Below are 23,425 nucleotides of genomic sequence, written 5' to 3' on the forward strand. Positions count from 1 at the left end.
AATCTCATATTCCACAGAACGCACCTGTCTCATTGTACACAAGTTCCAGGACAGCTGCAAAGTCAAACTAGCAGAAATTAACTTCAGGAATTCATCTTCTGCAAAAACAGGAGATGCATTCCAGATCTGAGGTTTATATCCAGAGTAAGGGCTGATTCTGACAGAAGCAAAACACATGCAAATCCTCCTTAGATCAGTTTGTATTAAGCAACTCTCCTTTGAACAGTTTTTGAAAAAAGTATCTCCAATTCTGAAGGATCTTGAGGTCTTGCTTCTTTTTCACCCCAGAGATGAAGTCTCCTGGACAAGATGAGGCTAATGAAGGAATATTCTCCTGTCACTACTCTGGCTGCACCAAGTTGGGAAGAGCCAGGGGGAGCAGAATTACACAGTCTACATGATTATTTTACCTTTATGGAGTTCAAACTAAAAACTAAATCAGGAAGGGAGATTCCTGCCCAAAATTCAGGCTGGTTGTTGTCTTTGTTTAGAGGAGGGAGAAAAAAAAAATGTTCAGACCAGAACACCCTTGAAAGGTCACCCAGATCCTGAACTGACGCCAGCACTAGATGTATGTAATTATATGGGCAGACGCTGGGTTTCAGAAGCTGTAGGCTGTGCTTTGCTTCTGCCTTTTCTCTTTAGCATTGTTTGAAGATCAGTGAGATCAGCTGCCTGGTATCTATGGTATTGGGCCAGGGATACTTTATGTAATAACAAAACTTGAACAATTCTACTACTTGCAGACCAACGCTGTTGAGGGGTCAGCTCCTGTTTTTGTATCCAGATCTACCATGCTGCTAATCCTGGACCAGCTTGTGCTGTGTCTGTGTTGTATGGAGGCTCAGAGCCAAAGTGAGAACAGCAAATCCAAGTTTGCTCAATATAGACATGGGTGAGGTGCCATATCTGTGTCTATGGTACTGTTTAACCACCACATTGGTAGTCTACTCCTGGGTAGTAGAAGGGTGACTTTCATGTGAGCTTGGGGAAATATATATGAAAGGTGATTGTACAGATGGTTTGGGAAAGAGAAGTTATTGACAGTAATTTCACTCTGGAAAAAATCTTTTGAATAAATCACTAATTCTCTTTTTCTTCTTTTGTAGATCACCAGGTTAAAAATCGACAGAAATCCTTTTGCTAAAGGTTTCAGAGACTCTGGGAGAAACAGGTAACAGAAGTTTGTTTGTGTTTCCTTAAGATCCATTCTTTCTTTCCCTCGCTGAGCAAACTGAGGCCCAGGAAGGCGTTTTACAATATTAATTCAGTCTTACAGGAGAAGGTAGTTGTATACCAGTTCTTAGAGGGATGTTTGCCTAAAAGATTCATAGTGTAATTGTGGCTTCATTAGAAAATAATTTTCTGGTTAACCATCTAGCCATCTAACCATCTAACCTAATTGCTTTCCAGAAATCTCCTCCAGTACTTCTTTACCATCTGCCTGTAGCATTGGTCCTGCAATTGAGAGAGGATTTTAGGTATTCTTAGATAAGATGTCAGTAAAGATAGCTTTTCACTTTCCCATTATTTGACGCTATTTCCAAGTAACAACTGTACTTTTGCTGTTGTAGTATTAATTTCCTGTTCGTGTCCATGTCAATATTTCTTTCATTATCACTGCTTTCAAGGTATTTTCTTCTGTATGCATCATAGTTGGTATTTGCTGACTATGTAACAAATTTCTTTATGCTCATTTCCATTATTTCTGATTCCTCTGAAGTTTTCCACTTGCTATTTAAAATATAATCAATTTTTTGAAACATCTGTGAAATTGTTATATTGATATGGTGATATTCAAGGGATCAGGTAAAATAAGTTAATTTGTTGTAAAGATACTGTAAAGTTTCACTTCCTCTCACTCCTTCTCCTCCCAGAAGATTTGTGTTAGTGAAATGAAAAAACAGAAAACATTTTTATAAAGATGGATGAAAAATGGGAGACTGAAGATCAGGCATCAGACAAATATGTCACAGGCTAATAATCTGCAAAACAATAAAAATTGTAAGAATGGAAAATGAGACTTTTCTGCTTATAATATGTAGAGCTGGCTGGAAGGCAGCTTTTTCTTTAAATTTCTGCAGGAAATAAAAAATCTTGATGCTCCAATGGTTCTATACATTAAGAGGAAAAATGAGTTTTTCTTAGGTTTCCAAGGTAAAAGTACAAAGATTTTCTAGTTTAGAATCTTCAGTTTTTCTCCAGTAATATCAAATTGTTTCACTTTGTGTGGTTTAATTTTGTTAGGATTTTAATGAAAAAATAAAATAGAATTCATGATTTATTATTTAAAATATTTCCATTTTAATAACACACTATCTAAACAAGAACTTTCAATAAAAAATGCATTATAAGATGATATTATAGTGTTATCAAAAAGAAATAAGAAAGTCCTAATAACATTTTCAACTTTTCTTGCAATCTGTGATGCCAGTAGAGTGTAAAACAACTCTAAGGATTTCAATTTTGCAAATAATATGGATATCCTTTTAAATTAACATGACAAAAAATAATTATAGAATTGGGTGTAGATGAATACATTATAAGAATAATGGGGTAGTAAAGCCTACCCTTCAGGGGTTCAGGGCAGAATTCAGACTATGTGCACAACCTTCCTTTGCTATCCCCATAGGTATTATAATTCAATCTATAATTACTTGTACCAGGACCACTACCTCATTCATGTTTTGACAGAGGAAATGTTTAGTGAAAGGCAAATCTTCAGTGTTTCCCATCAACTGCGTAAAGCTATGATGTCACTTGCAATCAAGAGGATCTTGCTAATCTGGGTGATTTAGTAGGTCAGCTACTCATCTCTTTTAGTGTAGCTAAAAGATGTTTACCATCCTTATTGAATTCCAGCCTTGAGCATTAGTTCTAAAATTTGAGGCATATGAAACTTTTACCCTGCTCTGTTTTCCTAAGGTGGGAAGTCGTATGTCTCATATGTACACAAGTTTCTTATATACACTGAGTACTTTGTACTCAGTGATACAGCTGCAGTGGAGGCTGGGCTCAGAAAGAGAGGTTGATGCATTTCCAGATACATGGTGGGCTAGATTAATGTGGAAGGCATTAATAAAGCTTTAGTCCAGTGAACCTGGATAATTTCCTGGAAAGGCTGAGAATTACTGATCTTTGTAGCTCATTGATTTAAGAAAGAGCAGGAAATTGCAACATGGCTGCAGCTGTGGGGAGAGCTCAGTAGGGCTCTCTGCTGATGTAAAGAGGAATTAAAATCTTTAAAGTATTACACATCAAAGAGAGCAGCCCGAAGCTTTAGGAAGAAAAAACAGGGAAAGGTATTTGCAAGCATGTATAGTGGTCAGGTATCTGCCTCACAGGCAGGGGTCTGGCTAAGGTTACACAACTAGCTGGGGACACCCCCTGTAATGCTTTGCTGGTCCTGTTGATAAAGACACATACATTGCTGTGCACAAGCACACATGGGAGCACACATCCTCACAACTCATCAGCTACATAGCATTGGACTGTTTCTGGAGAACATCCCACTGGCAATGTAGGCCTCTTTTAAAAAGAAACAAGATATTTTGAAAAAGGGGCTGTTTGTAATGCAGGGAAGTATAGTATCTCTCCAAAGATTTTTCTTTTTTTTTTTTATGATGTCTTAAATTAAACAGCAAAACAGTAAGGGCCACAGAATGATGTCTGAGACTGCTTCAGGAGACAGTAACCTATGAGATTGGTATGCTGATCTTAAGCTATCCCTGTCTTAAATTTTCCAACAAAGGATGCACACAATGGGATGGTGGAAAGGCAGTGGAAAAAGCAGAATATGAAGGGAGAAGAGGAAGTGTTGAGCTACTTGTTCCTTAAGCTCTTTCTCCAAGACATTTCCTTTCTTGCTTCTGTTGAGGCTTTTCAGTGAAAAAGAGATTTTCTTATTCTCATTTCTTATTCTGTTATTGCTTTGTTTTTTCTGCCTGCTGCTGAAATTATGGGGCTGACGTGTTTTCAGAAATAGTCTCCATTTTAAACATTTGCTCTCCATCAATTCACAGCCTCCCCACACATTTCTTATGGATGTGGTCTGCCTTCAGTAGTACCAGAGAATGCTAAAAAGCCTGCTGCTTTGGGGACATATGTATCTATCTGTAGCTATCTGAGGAAGAGGTCTTTTCATGGATCCCCTCATGCCTCCTTCAGCTGTTTGCGTTGGCTATGCTGGAAGAAGAAGGAACAAAATGTTTCACAGGAAACAATACATATAGCCCCACAACTAAATACTCTTTTGGAGCCCTTGGGCAGTTATAATCTATGTTCAACAATCTAGACATCAGTTTTAACCGGTAAGGCCTGGACTTGATACCCTCTTTTATTTGACATACACTGTACCTGATTTTAGGGAAGTCATTTGGTCCCTCTTTGCTTCAGTCTTCCATATGTAAAACAGGAGAACTTGTCCTGTCTCACAAGGGTGGCGAAGGGATATCAGGTATGATTTGCTTGCTTTCCAGAACTTCAGGAGATTAAGAACTACAGTTTTGGCTTTCATTTAAAAGGTTCTTTGACGTACAGAGACCAGCTAGTGAAATGTTTGCGTAGTGAGTGTGAAGGGACAGTGCTGTGGAGGCTGTTTTGAGAGTCTGAGTAAAGTTCATTTGACAGCGGGATGCTCAAGGGAACTCCTTATCCAGGAGGAAGGTGGAAGGGACAAGAGTCTGAAAACACAGCAGGATGGTGGAAGAAAAAAAACTAAACTGGAGGCAGGCAACAGCACTCTCCTTTCAAATGTAGGCGGCTGAGGTGAATAAAAGTTGTTTGTGTTGGAAATGCTCTTAGGCCTTTTGTCTTGGGTAAGAGAGCCAGAGGAGTGCTTGGAGCCAACAGTTCGGTTTCCTCAGTGAACGATGAAAGGATGATCTGAATCCTGCATACAGCAGGAATGGCAAGGTCAGCCATATGGAATGGATTATGGAGGTGCACAGATAGCTTGTACATCTTTTTTCATTTTTCAGAAAATTGAACTGCTTTATTTGTTGCCTATTATTAAAACTTTACAGGACTAAAAATAAAGAAAAAAATGAATGGAAAAGAGTGAATTTTGGACACCTTTTAAAGGACTTACCTTATTAAAGCTGGCAGTGAGTCCTCTTCTGATGGGCTTCCTTCATAAAGATGGTGTGAGAGGGGAGGGTTTATAGCTGAATAGACAGTTTGGAGCCAAGTTTTCATTGCAGTTCTGTGTAAGAGAAAGTAGAATATCCACATGGATACTATCTAGTATCCGTGTATCCACATATCAAAGCATTCACATGGATACTATCTAGTACACTTGGTACCAGCACCTCTCACCAAAGCCCTGAAGAAGGTGAAGTTGCTGAATTTTCAGAAATGTTGATTTTTTTTTAAATCAGCATTTACTGCTACTTCTAGCTGTCTCTTCATTGGCAAACTGGGGTTTCTTTACCTTTAGAAACTGGTACACATATGTACCTCATATCCAGGGTTTCTGCAGATTAAGAGAGCACTGTCTTTACATCCTGTGATGGAGGTCTGTGATGTAACTCAGAATACTTTGACATTAAACTCATTTGATAACCTATTCTGAGAGAAAAGGTTATTAGAGTTTCCAGTGATGGATTTTCTTCATTTTTCCCCCATTTTCTTATAAAAATAATAACAGCTCACAAACAGAAGAAGATATACTTGGAAGAGAGACTAGGGGGAGATATCTTGGGAGAGACAGAGTTGCAAAGTCAGTCATTCAAGGTTGGTGTGCATTCTGACCCAAATTGTTTTTAGCCTGGTTGCACATTCTTTTTTTTTTTTCTGCAAAACTCCATGGACTGGGTGGTCAATGTTGAGCAGGTTAATGTATGAGGCAGCTGTCTCTAACACCTTGTCTTATGCATGGAAGAATTTGAAAATTCTGTATGGATGTGTTCTGTTTAGATACTATTTCAAAAACACATGCAATGTTTAGTCTGCATAGAGCAAAAAATCCAAGGGGAAAAAAAAATCTGTGTGTAGAGTGCTTTTACATGCATGCTCAAGATGTGTGGTTCTCTGCACACCTGTTGAGTAGAAAAGGACTCTGAACTGGGACAGGGAGAAGAAAGAGATGGCCGTAGGCCAAATCTGCAGTTTGGCAGCCAATCTTCAGATACTTGTGCCTGCAGGCTGCCCAGAGTATTACACGTCAGTGTTTTCAATTTAGTGAAAACAAAACTTTGCTGCCAGTAGTTGCAGTACAGGGGAAGGCCAGAAGCCACCTCCACAGTCCAGTGGCTGTTCTCCCCTTTCATTTGCTCCACTGGAGGCACATGAGCTGCTGCAGCAGCAGAAGTGAGACTCTGGTGTTCTCCCTTCCTTCTCTGGCATAAAATATAACCAGTAATATAATGGCACTTCATTTTACAGGCTGTTGTGGTATGCTCAGCACTGTCATTTACTTTATTGTTGTCTTTATTTTCTCTCATTTTTCCCATTTTTCTTTTAGAAATACAAATTACACAGTACTTGCCAGAACTGTATTGATATAGGGAATATTTGTGAGCTCAGAGCTAGAAAGTGAATTGTGAGTCAAGAAGAGCTGTGCTAGAGGCAGGCTCCTGGCAGAGGGAGTGATAATGGCTTTAACCTGTTTTAATGTTCCCTGAGCCATAGCTGGTTATGGATTGGATTTTACTGGAATGGGATAATGAACTGAACTCAGACACATGCACAGAGTGGGGTTATATGCATAGGGGTCTCAGGGATATTGGCTCAGCCAGACTCTATTTAAATGCTGGTTGTAGTGAGCTGGTGTCCTCCTTCCTTGCGGCAAATGTAAAACAACTAGACTAACACAGCTGGAACTGTCAGTTTGCATTTCTTTATATCAAGAATTTACTTGGTTTTAATTGACAAAGTAGGATCTTCCATCAATAGGTCTTGTTATATTGACTTGCTCAGGGCAATTTTATGTTCCCAGGAAGTCATCACACAGTGTTTGAAGTAGAAATTGTTCCTTGAAACTGTGAAAGGTACTGTTCTCTCCCTAAGTTTGAAAAGCAGGTGGAGCAGCACATGTGCGGTTTTCTCGGCCTGGAAGCAGAGGAAATCCTGGGGGTAGTCCACAAGATGTCCCTGCACAAAGACTCTAGCTTAGCAAATGGGTTCATGTTCTATGTTGCCATGCTGCCTCTGAGGTTCAGAAGCTGGCAAAGGCCACCATATTAACCAAATAGTTTTGTTGTAATATACTCAGAGCTAGAGTGAGACTGCTATGCAGAGATGTCTTCTGTTTCCACTTCTAACAGCTTAGCAGCTAATAAACACCACGCAGCAACCTCTCTTCTAAACCTCCTCTTAAAATACAAAGTTTAGTTTGCCAACCCCAATGTATTTAAAGTATCTGAGCTTCCGGGGAGACTTTAGAAAGTTAACTGTGTGAGTGGAGGCACGTGCAGCAAGGTATTTTCAGAAGCAAAAGTCAGCTCCAGTATCAGAACAACATTTGATGAGAGTCTCTGGGGACACTAGAGCCATTTGCATTGAAAGGGGATATGTTCTCACATTTAATAAAACACCTCTAGTTGTGGTCATTCAGAGCAAGGAGTATATCCTGCTGCTGGAAAAGAGGCAGGGATAGGCAAGGCAGTCTACAGAGAAGAATCTTTCCTGTGTTAAAAATCAGGATGATTGTCCCATAAAGAACATCAACTTATTCTGAGAGTGAACCTACATATGCACTGAGCTTGCAAAGTTAGAGATTTCAAGAGCTAATGGACTGTGGTGAAAATAAAAATAAAGCTGAGACCCAAGCCCTTTCAGAGGAAAAGTTAATTTCACTTGATTTTTGCTCTTTTTCTTTGGTATTGTCTTTGCAGTGAGTTAGAGACGCAAAGCAGAGATGCTCCCGATCTCTTTACAAAAAGCCTCTTAGCGTATTCTCAGTCAAAATTGAGAAATGGATAGCACTCAATTGCACTTTAGAATGTGAATTGGATGGTGACAGTGAAAGACAATTTACAAAAATTCTCCCTCCAAATTTCTAAGTGACATCTCAACCCTCCCTTGTTTGTATGACAACTTGCATTCATAAAGTGTGTAAGACATTTCTGTGGTAAAGTATGCCTCGAGTAACTGACTGTCAAATATTCCCTGCAAAGCAGATGAAAACCCTTCTTTGCAAAGAAAAAGGGTGGGGAGAAACACAGGCATGGAAATAACATTAGGAACTGTTAAAATCCTGGACCGGAGAAATTCCATTTTATTCTACTGGCCAACACCTGTGTGGGAAGGCTTGCTTGAGGAATTCACAGATATCAAGGTGACCTTTCAGTGGCCACTAGCAGTCTGCCAAATAAGGTCAAAGCACTCTCTCCCTGATGTGGGTATGTTTGCTGACATTCTTACTGTCAGCAAACAGTCTTACTGTACAAAATGTCTTACTGACATTCTTCTGTCTTTGTTTTATTTTCGTCCCACAGAACAGGACTGGAGGCTATCATGGAGACCTATGCATTCTGGAGGCCTCCTGTGCGCACTCTCACCTTCGAAGACTTCACTACCATGCAGAAACAGCAAGGTGAGCTTACCAAAAAGCATATAAAGGAATAAAAAAGAATTGTGCAAAGAACAAAAGTGTGTGACAGCAGAAATACTCTGGCAACTTGACTGGGTCGCACGCCTTATGTTTTGGACTGCAATGGAAGGACATAGAGCAGAGAAGACAACAACTGGGAAATGTTAGCTAGCTCATATCTTATGAGGTTCAGCACAGCCACTTAACCTCACTAGTACCTTTATAGTATATAAGAGATAGAATGAAGAGAAGGGAGGAGCCATAGTGTTGGGAGAACCCATCAAGATCACAGAGACTGAGGAAATGTTCCAGTATGTTAATGGTTTACCAGTAACAGATTACCATTTGTGTGGCTACACGAGTGGATGGAAGGAATGTCCTTTAAAAGCATTGCAAGGCCAGGAATACACCTTGTGTGTTTCCCATGCAATCACACTGCCTCCTCCTCAAAACCCTGTGGTCCTGCTTGGAGATATTCTCTATTAATATAAGACTGAATGGAACTGTTGGATAGGCCAAGTCTTTGTTCATACTGTGTCTCGCCATAGCTCCTGCCCCATACTGACCCATACTGGAGCTTTCACCTGCAGCTTCAGTAGGAAACAATAATTTTTTTCTAAACTGGACATCCCCATTCACTTCATTTGCAGCTATTCCTAGTTAAAAGCAATTATCACAGAGAATGTCATTGCAACTTAGTTCTGTTTTAATTAAGACAGAAATGCAAGAAAAGAAACAAAACAAAACTACCTTCAAATGTGATGCTTGTGAAGTTAAACAATCAAAAAAGTGAATGTATCTCTGTGGAGCAGACCACTTTTTCTAGTCTTTCCAAATTGAGCTTGACTTCAACCCAAAACTCTCATCCAAACCTTGAGTCCACCTGGGAATTATGTGATTTGCAATTTAAGAGTGTATGAGAATACTGGGGAGCAGTAGGCATAGCGGCTGCTTGCTGCCAGAGCAGAATCAGAAGGGGAGCAAATGAAGGACACTGTTCTGACCATCCATTATCCACAGCTTCCTCATGCTACGGCTCAAAACCCAGGTAACCCACTAAGCTGTTTTTCTCAAGGCACAGTGCCAAAGGAAAAAGGACCACAATTTGTCAGCTCTGTCAAACTCCTTGTGCATGTTCTTTACATGCTCATACAACACTTGTTAAACAGCACAGTCCAGAAGATGCTTTATATGAACTTGGAGGCATGTGTTCAACAACAGTTGTGGTCAGGCATGTGGTCAAAGATGGGTTAAAGCAGGGCTTCCAAAACATTTTCATCACTTGTCTAAATAGAAACATAACAGCTTCTGCTCCTGGTCATGATCGCTAAAGCAACCTCCCTCCTCTGATGACTGGCTGGACCTGCTTACCTCCTATTCAGGCTTGCACATCTCCCCTCCCCTCCCATTGGTTATCAGATAACATCCTAGTGACAACTCCAGCAATTGCTTACATGGTAAGGTAATATTAGGAAAGGAAAATATTTAATGTATTTTTAGCCTGTTTTAATATAGTTTGGCAGCTGAAAAACCAGGAAGCAAGCCAGTACTCTGTGATCAGCCAGCTCTGTACAGACCAACATCACTGTACTGTAGACCAAAAAACTTAGGCAGGCCTTAACTAAAGTTGTGTCTACAGGCCAGGCTCAAAAATTAATGACTTGCTACGGAACCACTTCTGCCTAACTCTGCATCAAGCCATGCAAACCAGCATCAAAACAAGGAATCAAAAAGACACCATCTATCCTAGTGCTCACCTTTCCTCTGAGCTCACCTAACCTCTGTGTTACTGGCACAAAGACTAAAAAATGCTGAAGTGGCTTTAAGCCGCATCTGATTCTTCTTCCCAATCTTAACATGGTCAGGATATAGAGTGTCCATAGCTCTTCACTTCCTTGCTTTTGAGTATGTAAACTACATGATTACAGTGACAGGTGAGTAAATCACTTTCATTTAATAACTGGCTGCAGCCCCATTATTGTCCCTCAGAACCTTAGCCAGTCACTTTATATAAAGGCCTGGTCTGGGATCCCACTCTGCTCCCCTACCCTGAGCTTCAGTGCTCCAAGCTGCATACCATTACCTCATACACTCACATATTGGTGAGTTGCAGGTGAGTATTATTTTAATAAACAGGCACTTTAATCACGTAATATGCTGTTGTCTCCAGAGGCAGGTGAATATGCAGCATCACTGAATAAGTAGTGGAGTGACTGCAAGTTTTATTCCTTGAATTGCTAGTTATGCACAATATGTATTTTGTTCAGGGTGAAGCTCTTTGTGACTGCCACTGAAATGAGCACTTTTAGCTAAGCTATAGATATAAGGCAAACCAACTGCTAGATAGTCCAACTCCAGTGCTACAAGGCTGCCTCTGGGAAAGTATTTTGTGGCTCCAGGGGAACTGCTGAAATGTGTGGATTATTCTTTTTGGCTTCTCATGTCTGCTGTGACTCTACTTGAAACCTAGCTGTGTCCACTGCAATTCAAGAGGAGGGAACACTTACTGCAGAGGATCAAGATGAGAGCAGTAAAAATGGTCACATGCCTAGGAAGCAACATTTTCCATGAGGAGTCATGGCTCTGGTGCTTTTCAGCCTGAAGCGGAAGCAGGGTGGGCATGCTATTGCTGGAATAAATTCCTGTAGGACAGGAAGTAATGGGCTCCAGTTACATGAAGTCTAGAAAAGTGCTGGAACAGTTTCCCTGTTGAGATTGAGGAATTCAACCCTGATTTTGTAGTGATGAGTCCACCCTTTCTACCCTTTGTGGAAGAAAAAGATGATGCCTTCTGGGACAAAAACTCAGGACTGTAACAGTGTAAATATGGTACCATGTTTCTTTCCAAAGGATTTCTACAGATTTTTTTTTAGGGTTTTGCTATGGATTCTTAGCTTTTCTTTTGCCATTTTGTGTGTGTGTGTGTGTGAAATAGAAGTGTCTTCTGCCTTTTCCAAAAGAGTTTTGTCAAACAATTCTAATTAAATTATTGTATTAGATTACAGATTTGACTGAGAGAAGTATCTCTACAGGTGTGACAGTCTTTGGGAGAACATTTAACTTGTTGCCACATGATGCCACATACCATTCTGATGAAGAAGCTATTAGTATGAAATAAGAAATGAGTAGCAGACTAATCTCAAAGCCAATAGTAAATGTGAAATCACATCAATCACAAAATCATAGTGGGGACTGTTCCAGTGGTGATCTTCAGAGACTGGTTCCAGGTTTAACTGATCCAGAAAGGAGAAAAAGGTGCACTTGATAAAAAATCGAAATCACATAATGACTGACAGCATGGACAGCAAAGGTGAGGACAAGGGCACAAAGAACAGGAAAGCTTGCTTGGTAACCTGTATTCATTCAAACAAAGTGTGGCTTTTAATTCAGCCAAATACAATATCACATATCTAGGAATAAAATATAGGACATACATACCCACAGAGTGAGGTTCTGCAATCTGGAAAGCATTGGCACTGATAGGGAATTGGAGGTCAGAGTAGGTAAGTCACTGCACATGCAAGTGTGTACAGCTGTGATAAAAAGAAACATGCAGTCTTTGATGTAGAAAAAGGAATAGTGAGAAACACTGGGGAGACAATTTCCTTACCTATGAACTGATATTATTATATGGTCTTCCACTGTACACATTTTTAAAGGGTGCAAGGAAATTGGAGAAGAATTCATAAGGAAAAAAGAAAAAAATGTTGGCTGGAGAAGATTCCTGGGAATGAGAGTTCAGTTTGCATTGTTTATCAAAAAGAAAATCAAGAGTTATGTTGATAAGATCCCCTCTCCATCTTCTCTAGCCTAATCAGGCCTAGTCTTTCCTCCTAAGAGATATGCTCCAATCCCTTAATCATCTTTGTCACTCTGCACAGGACCCTCTCTAGAAGCTGCACATCCCTCTTGTACTGGGGAGCCAGAACTGCACACAATACTCCAGATGTCGCCTCATCATTGCTGAGGAGAGGGCAGGATCCCCTCCCTCATCCTGCTAGCAACACCTCCAAATGCAGGCCAGGATCCCACTGGCCTTCCTGGCCACAAGGACACACTGCTGCCTCAGGGTTAACTTGTTGTCAGCCAGGACTCCCAAATCCTTCTCCATGGAGCTGCTTTCCAGCAGGTCAACCCCTAATCTGTGCTGGTGCCTGGGGTTATTCCTCTGCAGGTGCAGGAGCCTGCACTTGTCCTTGAACCTCATGAGGTTCCTCTCTGCCCAACTTTCCAACCTGTCTAGGTCCCTCTGAATGGCACAGCCCTCTAGAGTGTTGGCCACTCCACCCAGTTTGGTATGATCTGCGAAGTTGCTCAGGGTGCACTCTGTCCCTCGTCCAAATCATTGATAAACAAGTTGAACAGCACTGGGCCCAAGTACTGATCCCTGGCGGACACCACTGGCCACAGGCCTCCAACTAGCCTCGGTCCCATTTATCATGACCCTCTGATCTCTGCCATCCAACAGATAAGGAGAACATAAGTTTCCCATACAGTTTCTTTACATAGTCAGTTGTTCTTCAGGTTTTGTGCCCCTGTTCTGAGCTTCTCCATGGGTAGTGCTAATCTTTCCAGTTTCTCTTCAAATGGGAGGGTTTCCAGGTCCTTAATCGCTTCTTAAAAACAAGTCTTCACGGAGTATTCCAGATGCAGACACATGATACAATTATTTAAAGGTATTATATTTTTTTTCCACACTATCCTTTCTTCCATTTGACATGAATCATAGTGTTTTGTTCATTTTTTGGCCCAACCTGTCTTTTGAGTAAGGGCCACAGTGAAACACAGAATCCATATTTGAAGCACTGGATGCAACTGTTTCATATAAAGCCTAAGTGAGTTTCTAATTGACATAGTAAAGGACTTCAGGTGACCCACAAATAGATAAGTGTGATATCACAATGAGCCACACAAATGGCTGATGTGACTGACACCAGTGGTCCACAAACTTTATTTTCACTTCTCTCTGCTGAACTATATTGCATCAGTAAACTGATGTAGGTCTGAGGTTTTACTGTTCACAGTGTTGTTCTGCTAATGAGGGAGGTGGCTCCCCTGACGAGGGTTCTGTCAGTGAACCCTTTGGCACAGACAAAACCTCTGTTTTAGAGTAAGCAATCTAAAAGTCACCATAGCTTTACAAGGGCAAGCGCCATTTTAGACACAGTCACAGCAGATCTGCAGCCAATTAAAACAAACAAACAAACAAAAAACCCTAAACAGAACTTTGCAGATGCTCAGAAAGCAGTGGTTTAGGAGAGGCTGACCTTTTAGAGAATGATGTCACCCACTCTGCAGTCTACTTATTACTAGAGAAAAAGGGGCCTTCAGATTATTGAATGCACATGGCAATAAGATGTGGAGAAAGCCAAAAATCTATTAAAGTATTTAATTGGGATACATTTTCAAAATTTAGATTGAACCTCATCCAGATTCTCATTATTAAAACTATGTGGCTCTGTTTCTTGATTTTAACAGAGAACACAAAAAAAGGACGGGGGCAGGGGGAAGAAAATTAGAGTTCCAATAATTCTGGACTGTGTCACTTTCCAAGAGTGAAAAGAGCCATTGTTGGCTCTATCTGATGTGCAATAACCCACAGCTTATTGAGATGAGCATATCACTGTCAGTGAATGTACGTTTTGCCAGGACGTAGAGAGACCTGGGTGATACTGTGACCATACTGTACTAGTGCACAGTATCTGATCCTTCTGTAAAAAATGATGAGTTATGCAAGAAATTGAATTGAAGGTAGTCTAGCAGTTGGTAAAAATAATTGCCTCCTAAGCAGAAACACATAACCAGTATAAGTCACATGATGTGATATATCAACCTGCATGGTTTGCAGCATCAAATTTTACTTCTCCATGAAGTCCTCTTTTAATACTTGCACACTGCACCTTCAAGAGCCATAGATTTCAGTTCCAATTGGTGAATTCTCAAGGCAGCTCTCCTTTCAAGTGGTAATTGTTTCCCTGAATAAATGCTTTCGTTGAGGACTGTGTATCAGTTGCTTTCAATCTGTTCTCCATCAGTTTGAACATATCCATTGCTCTTGCCTTGGGTATCTCAACTAGGAAGGTCAGTGATCAGAACATCTGCATATTGTTACTAGTTATTCAGATTTACATCAAGAACGTGAAATTTGTCTAAAATTGTGCCAGAGACAAAGAGGAGAATGCTCTCTGGTAAGATATGACAGCATAACTGTCCAAACTGGAATCTGAGCACAACTCCTGCTCTTTCTCTGGGAAGGAACATCATAAATGCTGGAGTTTTGTGCTAACAAAGTTATTGTCAGAAGGCTCTTTCCTCTGGGTGGAAGACGTACAGTCTGCTCATTAACTACTGGAAAGGAACAGACAATGTTTTCTTGTAGTGAGATGAGTCCAGGCAGACTTCAAGATTGCAAGATGCACCAGTAGATAGGAGACAGGTATCCTGAACGGAAATGTTGCTGCTTTTTCACCTTCCCTCTCTGTAAATATTACTCTTTTCCTGCAGGCATCACTTCTGTCTTGCAAAAGATGCATTTGTATTGCATGTTATTCATTTCTCCTTTGCTATATTGTTGTCTATGCTAGAGATAGTGTTCAGAAAACTGCCCTGATCACATCCATCTGAAAATAAGTATTGCAAATGCACAGAAGTATATTTATGTCAAATGGTGGCAAAAGCGAGCCATTCAGAACATCACATCAGCAGCTCTTATAGGCAGAAACAAGCAAATATATGCCAAGATCCCCTAGACTTAATGTGCAGTTTCAGATCCCCAAAATAGTGTCTCCCATGAGAGTGGGGCTACTCATGTCAAAAGAAGCTGAGAAACCCATGAATGCGTCAGCTTGGCCACTTGCCTCTCAACTGCAGCCATCAGGTCCTTCAGCAATGCCACCAAGATAATCTGGATGTTGATTTCCTTTTGAAATCAGTTGTGAACTGTCTACGCTATTGGCAGAGGTCAGATATTTGACCTTGGTCACAATTATCTTCTTCGTTTGACCTTGCAAAGGGATTGGAAACAGAGCAGTTGTTGCCAAAGTTAATCTGGATGTAAGTTCTGGTTTCTGCTGCATACTTCAAATGATGAAGAGACAGAGAAACAGGGAACAACCATTTCAGCTTCGTTTGGTAAGACTTCAGCTTCGTTTTGTTTGCAGAAACTTCACAAAAATCAGACCTTTCAGGAGTGACTTGGACTGTGTCTGCCTGGACAGGCTCCTCTGTCTGTGCTCCATTCTCACCATACACATGCCAGCTCCAGGCCAGCTCCATTCGGAAAGCTGGAGAGCTCTGTGCCCAAGTGAATATAAACTGCCTCTCAAGAAGCACCAGGAGGAGAGCTGCAGCCAGATGAGTTGCTAGCATCTACAGCCCCTATTTCTCTCACCCTCGGGTAATTAGGCACATGTCTATTACAAGACAGAGATGCCTACATGTTTGGTCTCTTACCAAGTAGGAACCATCATCAGGACTCTCTTGCCTGCACTAATTACTTCCAAGCATCCAGCCTTTGGGCTACGTCCTGCTCGTGTTTGAGGGGAAAACAGCTGGACCTAGGTTGTGGGACAGACAGAATGTTCTGCTGGACTGAGTATAGCCTCTAGGCTGTAGGCTGGCCGTGTTTAATCCGGAACCAAAATCTGTGGCCCTGCTAAGATAGACTAGCTTGTAGATGGAAGCAGGCTGAACTGTTTAAGAAGCATTTGCACTCAAAGAATGAACAATTACTTTGCACTAACAATTACTTCATCATAACGAAATGTAAAGTCCTAAGATAAATCATCTTGTGGTTTCCAACCTTGTTAGAACATCAAGGGACAGGCTCTGAAGACCTTCATTGAAACCCATCCTTAATGAGATGGTCAATACCAAACTATCACTGCTGCAGCCCAACCACACTAGGTACTGGAGGCTGCAATACTGTCTGATAACGGAGAGTGATCTAGTTGGACCAGAGGATAGAGATGTCATTTACTCAGTGCTTCAGATTAAAGATTTCATTATGGGAGGTGTGCTAAACTGACCATATTTAGTCATTATTGCAATGGTCTAGAAATGCGTGTAGTTACTTTCAGCCAGTTAAGGGCAATAATATTTTACACCACACTAACGCTTGTGTGCTTGTGTGCAGATAGCTATCTGACTAGATGCTGTCAATGTCCAGAGCATGACTCTGGTGTCCAGCCATTCTTGTCCCGTCTTGTGCTTACTCCTCCTCTGCACTAAGCAAGGACTTTAAGGACTGGGAGGTTTGTATGGAGGTATTCCAGGTGATAGCAATTGATGCCAGAAACATTAGCAAGGAAAGTACATTGCAAAAGTGTGATTTATGTGCACCTCTCAAATAAAGGAGTTTGGGATGAGTTGGGAGTCAACTGACTTGTACGGTGTTATTCGTAAGAGAGATCCAAGAAAGTTTTCCGTTACTTCAGACTCCCTTGCCACTGATACTCTCTCTCTCCTGAGAGCCAGAAAGATCTCTTGGCTTTCACTGACTGCTTGGCAGGTATTTTTTCCATCTAGACTGCAAAGGTAGGCATTCCCTATGTGGCTTGCTCTGTGTGGGAGAGCTGTCCCTTACTTTTCAGATGCCCTGGCATTCTGAGTGCTTCAAGAATGCCGCAAGCCCCTATTTTAAGACATATCCTACCCTTGGGATTTCATATGTTTGTACCTGTAGTTTTTCCTGAAATTATCCTTAACAAAATCCTGGGCTAGGTAAAATCAAAAAACATTTGTAACATATGAGATAACAACACTGTGACTCATGCTTTGAACCACACATGTGACAAGAAGAAAAGAAAACCAGTCATAAGCTATTTCAGATGAATTTTTAATGACAATTTTTATTTGCATGCAAGTGACAAGCTGTAGATGCTTCCCGAATTCTTAAGATCAGGTATTTGATACTGGCAGGCATCTAGACTTTCTAGACTGTGTTCACAAGAGACAGCGCTGGGAAGGGGGAAAAGATTTGCTTTTACATCCCACTCACAGCATGAGGTTTCTCTGTGGTACGCTACAGTTTAATTCTTTTTCCTGCTTTCCCTTCTCATCAATGTTTTTTTACTTCTCAATCCAGCTTGGACAATATGAACTTTCACCCACTAGACTATTCTCCACACCATCTCTTTGGAAATGCTCCTGTCCCTTCAGCAAGACCTGTCTCGGTTATCACCTGCATGCCCAGACAGAGAACAGACTCATTTCATGGTGGCTCCAGTGCCTGGACTAAGCCATAACAACATTAGGACATTGTGGGATGGCACATTTTCATCTGTCGTGCAGGGCAGGGCTCCGATCCAGGGGCTTTGACATTACAAACATATTGTATGTGCATGTGGCTTGCTAACTGCACATACCTAGGACTGATGCCTGCAGGGCCAGAAATGATTCTCTGAAGACTGGACACAGTGGTAACCAGATCACTTTGGAATCATGTGGAGGTGAAGAATACTATGACATTAATAGTAAATGATGTTAATGTTAACAATTATTTCCAGGGGCAAGACTGGGTATTCTGGATTCTTTTTTTTTTTTTTCCCTAAACGTGGTTGCCATTGACTTAATCCTGGTCCATAACCTTGTGGATCGATTTAATAAGACTGCTTTACATCCATACTTGCCATTAACACAACATTTACAACTGCATATCTGAGGCTGTGAGTTGTTATGGATATACTTGCTAGGCTTTCTGCTATCTCTAGGGATATTTGGTTAACTTGATAATAGGTCTAGTTCAAGTTATAACCCATAAGCCCATGCTTCATCTGGTCCATACTTACTGCTTCAGCAAAGACAAATAAGACATATAATTCAGCAAATAGAGCTATTTGCTTTTTACAGAGGGTGAGCTGAGACGGATATTTTACACTGGTGGGCCTTACTCTTTATTGTCACCATTCTCCTTAAAGATGTATTCTGTAAATAGACAGAAACTTCAGTATCCTGTCTTAGGCTGTCCTGCAGCAAAAGTGCTGTGTCCTGTGTTTATCATTGAGATTTGTGACAAACTATTTTTGAAATGGAATTTTCAGATCTGGCTCCTGCCTGTAGATCTCTTAGCTCCTGATTGTTTAAAAGTCAGGGAAAAAAAAAATCTTTCTCTTTTGTGTTGTTCTTGGTTCCTGGTCTCTTCAGTTTTTTTTAGTTGGCTTGCGGGAAAAGAAAATTCAAAGCAGAATCACTTTACTACTCTTTGGGGATAATTGCAATTCAGAGTCTCAATTTTGGAACACCAGTTGTCAGTTAAGCAACATTTGCAATTCCTAATCTGAGGCCTCCACCTCCTCTTCCTCTGTGGAACCAAGGCCTCAGTTAAGGTGGGCATGACTCCACCATGGAATCCTTATCAGATGTTTAAAGCCTAAAGCTCATAGCAAGGGTGCATTAGTCTATGCATCATCTCCTGCATAGTTTTCTTAGGTTAACCAAGACATAAAGCAGACTGAAATGAAATCATTGCAGGCAATCTTTTATTCTACTTATTATTATTTCAAACAGGCCATAAAACATCCACATTTTTTTTAATTTTTTTTTATTTACTTATTGCTCAGACACTGCCAGTAAATAGATTATAATAGGTCGTGAAGGTCTGTTCACGAAGTATGTGGTGTAAAGAATAAAGTGCATGATTACTATACTGTGGATTAAATACATGATACTTAGTGTTGTATTTATTTTGTCATTAGGTGATTTTTGTAATTCTGGTCCTTGATAGATGAGCAATGATAAATAAACTAAGCTGTCCTTCCTGACCTCTTTAGAGCAGGGGTAACAGAGGAAAATAAGTCTATAGTTCAGTATGTGGGTTAGAACTCACCTTTTTCAGTGTAACAACTAAAACAGACTTTGCAAAAAGAAAGTTATTTGTGTGGAGGCATACGTTCCCTTCTGCTGACCCTGTTACGGTTTTGACAACCTGTAAAAAAGAGCCAGGGTGAAGAGCTGCAGGGGAATTAAGATCTTGATTTACCACAACAGAATTCACCAGAGGCTTTAAAAGATCTGGGGAAATGTACCTTTTACGGCCAATACAGCACCAGAACTTCACATGAGGTCTTTGTGCTATGAAGTCAAAATGTAGTAGCAGATCTGAGCATTGCAGTATACTCAATAAGGAAATATAGAGAGCCCATGCTGCTGTTTGAAACTTGACATTTCATTTATAATGGATATTTGAGGTAGGGATTCTTTTTTTGCTTCTGAATAACAGGAATAACAGGCTGAGGACTGTTAGCATTAAATATTCATCCCCTGGCTGGTAATGGGAATAACTACTTTGACTAGTAGCAACCCAAAACCAAATATTTTCATGATGCCTCCTGTGTCACTGCAGATAGTCCACACTCTGCTTATCCAAGGTTATTCTCTTTTGAGCCAAATCATTTTTTGAAAAAAGGACAAACCATGATTTTCTCAAAACTATCTTTTCACTCTAGTGCACCACTGCATTTCATTTTTGATGTCTTAGAAAGACTGATATCTCCCTTAAGTTTTCACCCTCATACACTGAAACAGAACAGGTTCTTCCAGTGCATATCTTACACAGACTCACAGACTCACAGAATGGTTGAAGTTGGAAGGGACCTCTAGAGATCATCTAGTCCAACCCCCCTGCTCCAGCAGGGACACCTAGAGCATGTGGCACAGGGTGGCATCCAGGCGGGTTTGGAAGATCTCCAGAGAAGGAGACTCCGCCACCTCTCTAGGCAGCCTGTTCCAGGGCTCTGTCATCCTCACAGGAAAGTTCTTCCTCACATGGAGATGGATCTAAGTCACTAGCAAGTCCTGTTCTCTTTTCATCACACAGTATTGCCTTCAGTTCCTCCCCCACTTTTAACTGGACATAGATTGGTCTTAAAATCTTTTTTTTATTATTCCACATGGCAACATGTAAGAAAACTGCCCTTTCCTTTTGCCCTTTCCTCTTGGCCCATAATGTGCAACCTCTGCCTTAGTTTTATTTCACTTACTCATTCTAACCAACTATTTCCAGTCCCTTTGCTTATTACCTGGCATTTTCCAGCATCTTTCAGCCGGTCCAAAATGCTATCTCGCTGGTTGTCAATCCTTTTTTCTCTGGTTCTATTGGTCCTCCAGTCAAATCCTTTCACTCCTTTTACAAGATCCTCCAGAGTAAATAGCTCTAAAACAAACAAACAAAAAGGACTCACACAAAGAGAATCATGTAACACACAAAAAAAATCACTCCAGGGAACACCAGGAAATTGTGTTCCTTTAAGTATACAATTGATTTTCCTGGTGAGTGAGTTAGCTTCCTCCAAATCATAATATTGCTTATAATAGTGTCTTCTCAATCTCAAAATTGTGCCATCACCTTTTTTATATTGTATATTTTCAGTTTGTTTCTGCTCTGTTTTAACAAAACAACACTCTGCAGTGTTTCTGCACTGTTTTAACAAAATAATTAATTATGTAACTTGTAGCATAAATCATATATGACATTAATGATATGCATATACATATACTTCAATATTTTGTTAAGAACACCAGCAATACAATGTATCAAGTACCTTTCAAAGTCAAAGTACATACTTGAAAATCCTGATACACCCCTTTTATCTGCCTTGTAGAACAGGCCGTAGCTCAAAATTGCGTTGAATCGTTTTAGTAATACTTCTAGCCTAAATCAATACTGCTGCACCATAAGCCATCCCAGAAAACTGTTGAATGGTGCAGAAGTTTAACATGCTTTCAGCCACTTCCTGACGCCAGACCCCAGAGCGGATGATAAAGTATGTAGCAGAGCCATATATCCTGCTGACTGGTGGTCTTCCTGGAGACCAGGAGAGAGGATTCAACCCTTAAAAAGAAAAAGGGACTAGATAAACATGCCCGGAAATTGCAGACCCCTTGACTGATGGAGATGTGTTTCCTTGCAACTTTTTCCACTGACTTGGAATGTTCTGTGACATACTTGCTCTTCCATTTTAAAAGGGAAGAAAATCTCAGTTTAAAAACAAAATCCTAGCAAAAAAAGTGTCAGGAAAGATCAAGGGATGTTATTAATAAAGCATGGACCCTTGCCAAGAAAGGCTGAGTTTTCCGCTGGCCATTCTACCACCCTTGTTTCTTTATTAAACTAAACTATTTTTTCCAACAGAACGTATTGCTTTGCATGTGTGTTCTTGGATTCTGAATATCATCCCATGTATTTTCTTTTCCAGGAGGCAGTACAGGTACCTCCCCAACAACCTCCAGCACAGGGACCCCATCACCCTCTGCTTCCTCTCATCTTCTCTCTCCATCCTGCTCTCCTCCAGCCTTTCATTTGGCCCCCAACACCTTCAATGTTGGCTGCCGGGAGAGCCAGCTTTGCAATCTCAACCTGTCTGATTACCCTCCATGTGCCAGGAGCAATATGGCTGCACTGCAGAGCTACCCGGGGCTGAGCGACAGCGGGTACAACCGTCTGCAGAGCAGCACCACCTCTGCCTCTCAGCCCTCAGAGACCTTCATGCCTCAGAGGACTCCGTCCTTGATCTCAGGAATGCCTACTCCTTCCTCGCTGCCCACCAACAGCAAGATGGAGGCATACAGTGGCCAGCTGGGGTCATTCCCCAGCTCCCAGTTTCAGTATGTCATGCAAGCAGGCAACCCTGCCTCCACCTCTTCTTCCTCACACATGTTTGGTGGTAGCCACATGCAGCAGAGTTCCTACAATGCCTTCTCCCTTCACAATCCCTACAATCTCTATGGATACAATTTCCCTGCCTCCCCAAGACTGGCAGCAAGCCCAGAGAAACTGACCACCTCCCAAAGCACTTTACTCTGTTCCTCCCCTTCTGGTGGGGCCTTTGGAGAGAGGCAATACCTTTCGACAGGCATGGATCATGGAATGCACATGATCAGTCCTCCATCCAGTAACCAGCAGGCAGCCAATGCCTGTGACAACAGACAGTACAGTGCTGTTCAGGGCTCTTCCTCACAGATGTCTGTGCACATGGTCTAAAGTGGCACATTTCTTTGGAAGCGAAAGCCATCGGACCTTCGTCATTACCTATCCACTTATCTTTTTGCCTTTAAACTTATAGCAGAACTAGTATTGTAATGATAAATATGATCACAAGCTGTCTAAGTATATCTTGACTAAGAGCCACTGAAGTTTATAATCCAGGACCACCGGATCTGGCATAGATCATCTGCTCTTTATGGACATTGCAGAAAGAAGGGCATAGCTTTTGAGAGAAGCTGGAGTGAAGCAGTTGAATATACAGTTTATGTATTAACTCTCGGCTAGTGTGAGCTCTTAGTGTGGAGGGAGATGTGACCCTGCACTGTCTCCTCCAGGTGTCAAAAGAAGTCTCTGAACACCTTATCCTGCAAAGCAAATTCATGAGACGCCATGGCTTTAGAAGGCTTCCTCTTCCAGGGCCATCCCTCACTGCTGGAGTGACTCAGCTTGTTTCTGAAGCAGCCTGCAAACAGAGATGGGAGAAAGAAAGAGCGAGAGAGAGCGAGACAGAGAGAGAGAGAGAGAGAGGGAAAAAGAGAGAGAGAGAGAAGTTTTAATCCACAAGTGAACCTCTGTTGCGAGCAAAGACTGATCTTCAGAAAGATGCACATGAGGAGCAGGGGCTCAGGTCCTGTTGACATTGCCTGGAGTGATGCACCGAAAAAATAAAGAAAAGAAAGTCTTTACGTGTAACATGTCCAACTCCACTCAATGGGAGGAAACTCTCCAGACTGAGCTCATGTGGAAGAGTGATGAGGAAAAAAAACCTCTGCTCTGCAAGCAGTACAACCAGCTCCCTTTACCATGCATGCAAGAGTTGCCATAGAAAACCATTAGCATTTCAGTAACAGTGAGGTTGAGTATTCTCCAGGCTCCTACCTGCCACATGATCTCTGTTTAACCAAGCAGAT

General features: G+C 41.2%; 1 protein-coding gene across 1 annotated transcript in view; it reads left to right on the forward strand.

Annotated features, from left to right (window-relative positions):
• Positions 1-22,511, forward strand: part of TBX15 (T-box transcription factor 15) — a 95,505-nt gene extending 72,994 nt beyond the window's left edge. The window contains exons 6-8 of the mRNA XM_010225827.2: positions 1,110-1,174; positions 8,439-8,536; positions 21,727-22,511. Of these exons, the coding sequence (XP_010224129.2) occupies positions 1,110-1,174; positions 8,439-8,536; positions 21,727-22,511 (948 nt within the window). The remainder of the gene's footprint in view (positions 1-1,109; positions 1,175-8,438; positions 8,537-21,726) is intronic.
• Positions 22,512-23,425: the final 914 nt, after the last annotated feature.

Source organism: Tinamus guttatus, unplaced genomic scaffold, assembly GCF_059628265.1.
Source record: "Tinamus guttatus ecotype Peru unplaced genomic scaffold, ASM5962826v1 Tinamus_guttatus_pri_ptg000404l, whole genome shotgun sequence".
In the NCBI taxonomy this organism is placed as follows: Eukaryota; Metazoa; Chordata; class Aves; order Tinamiformes; family Tinamidae; genus Tinamus; species Tinamus guttatus.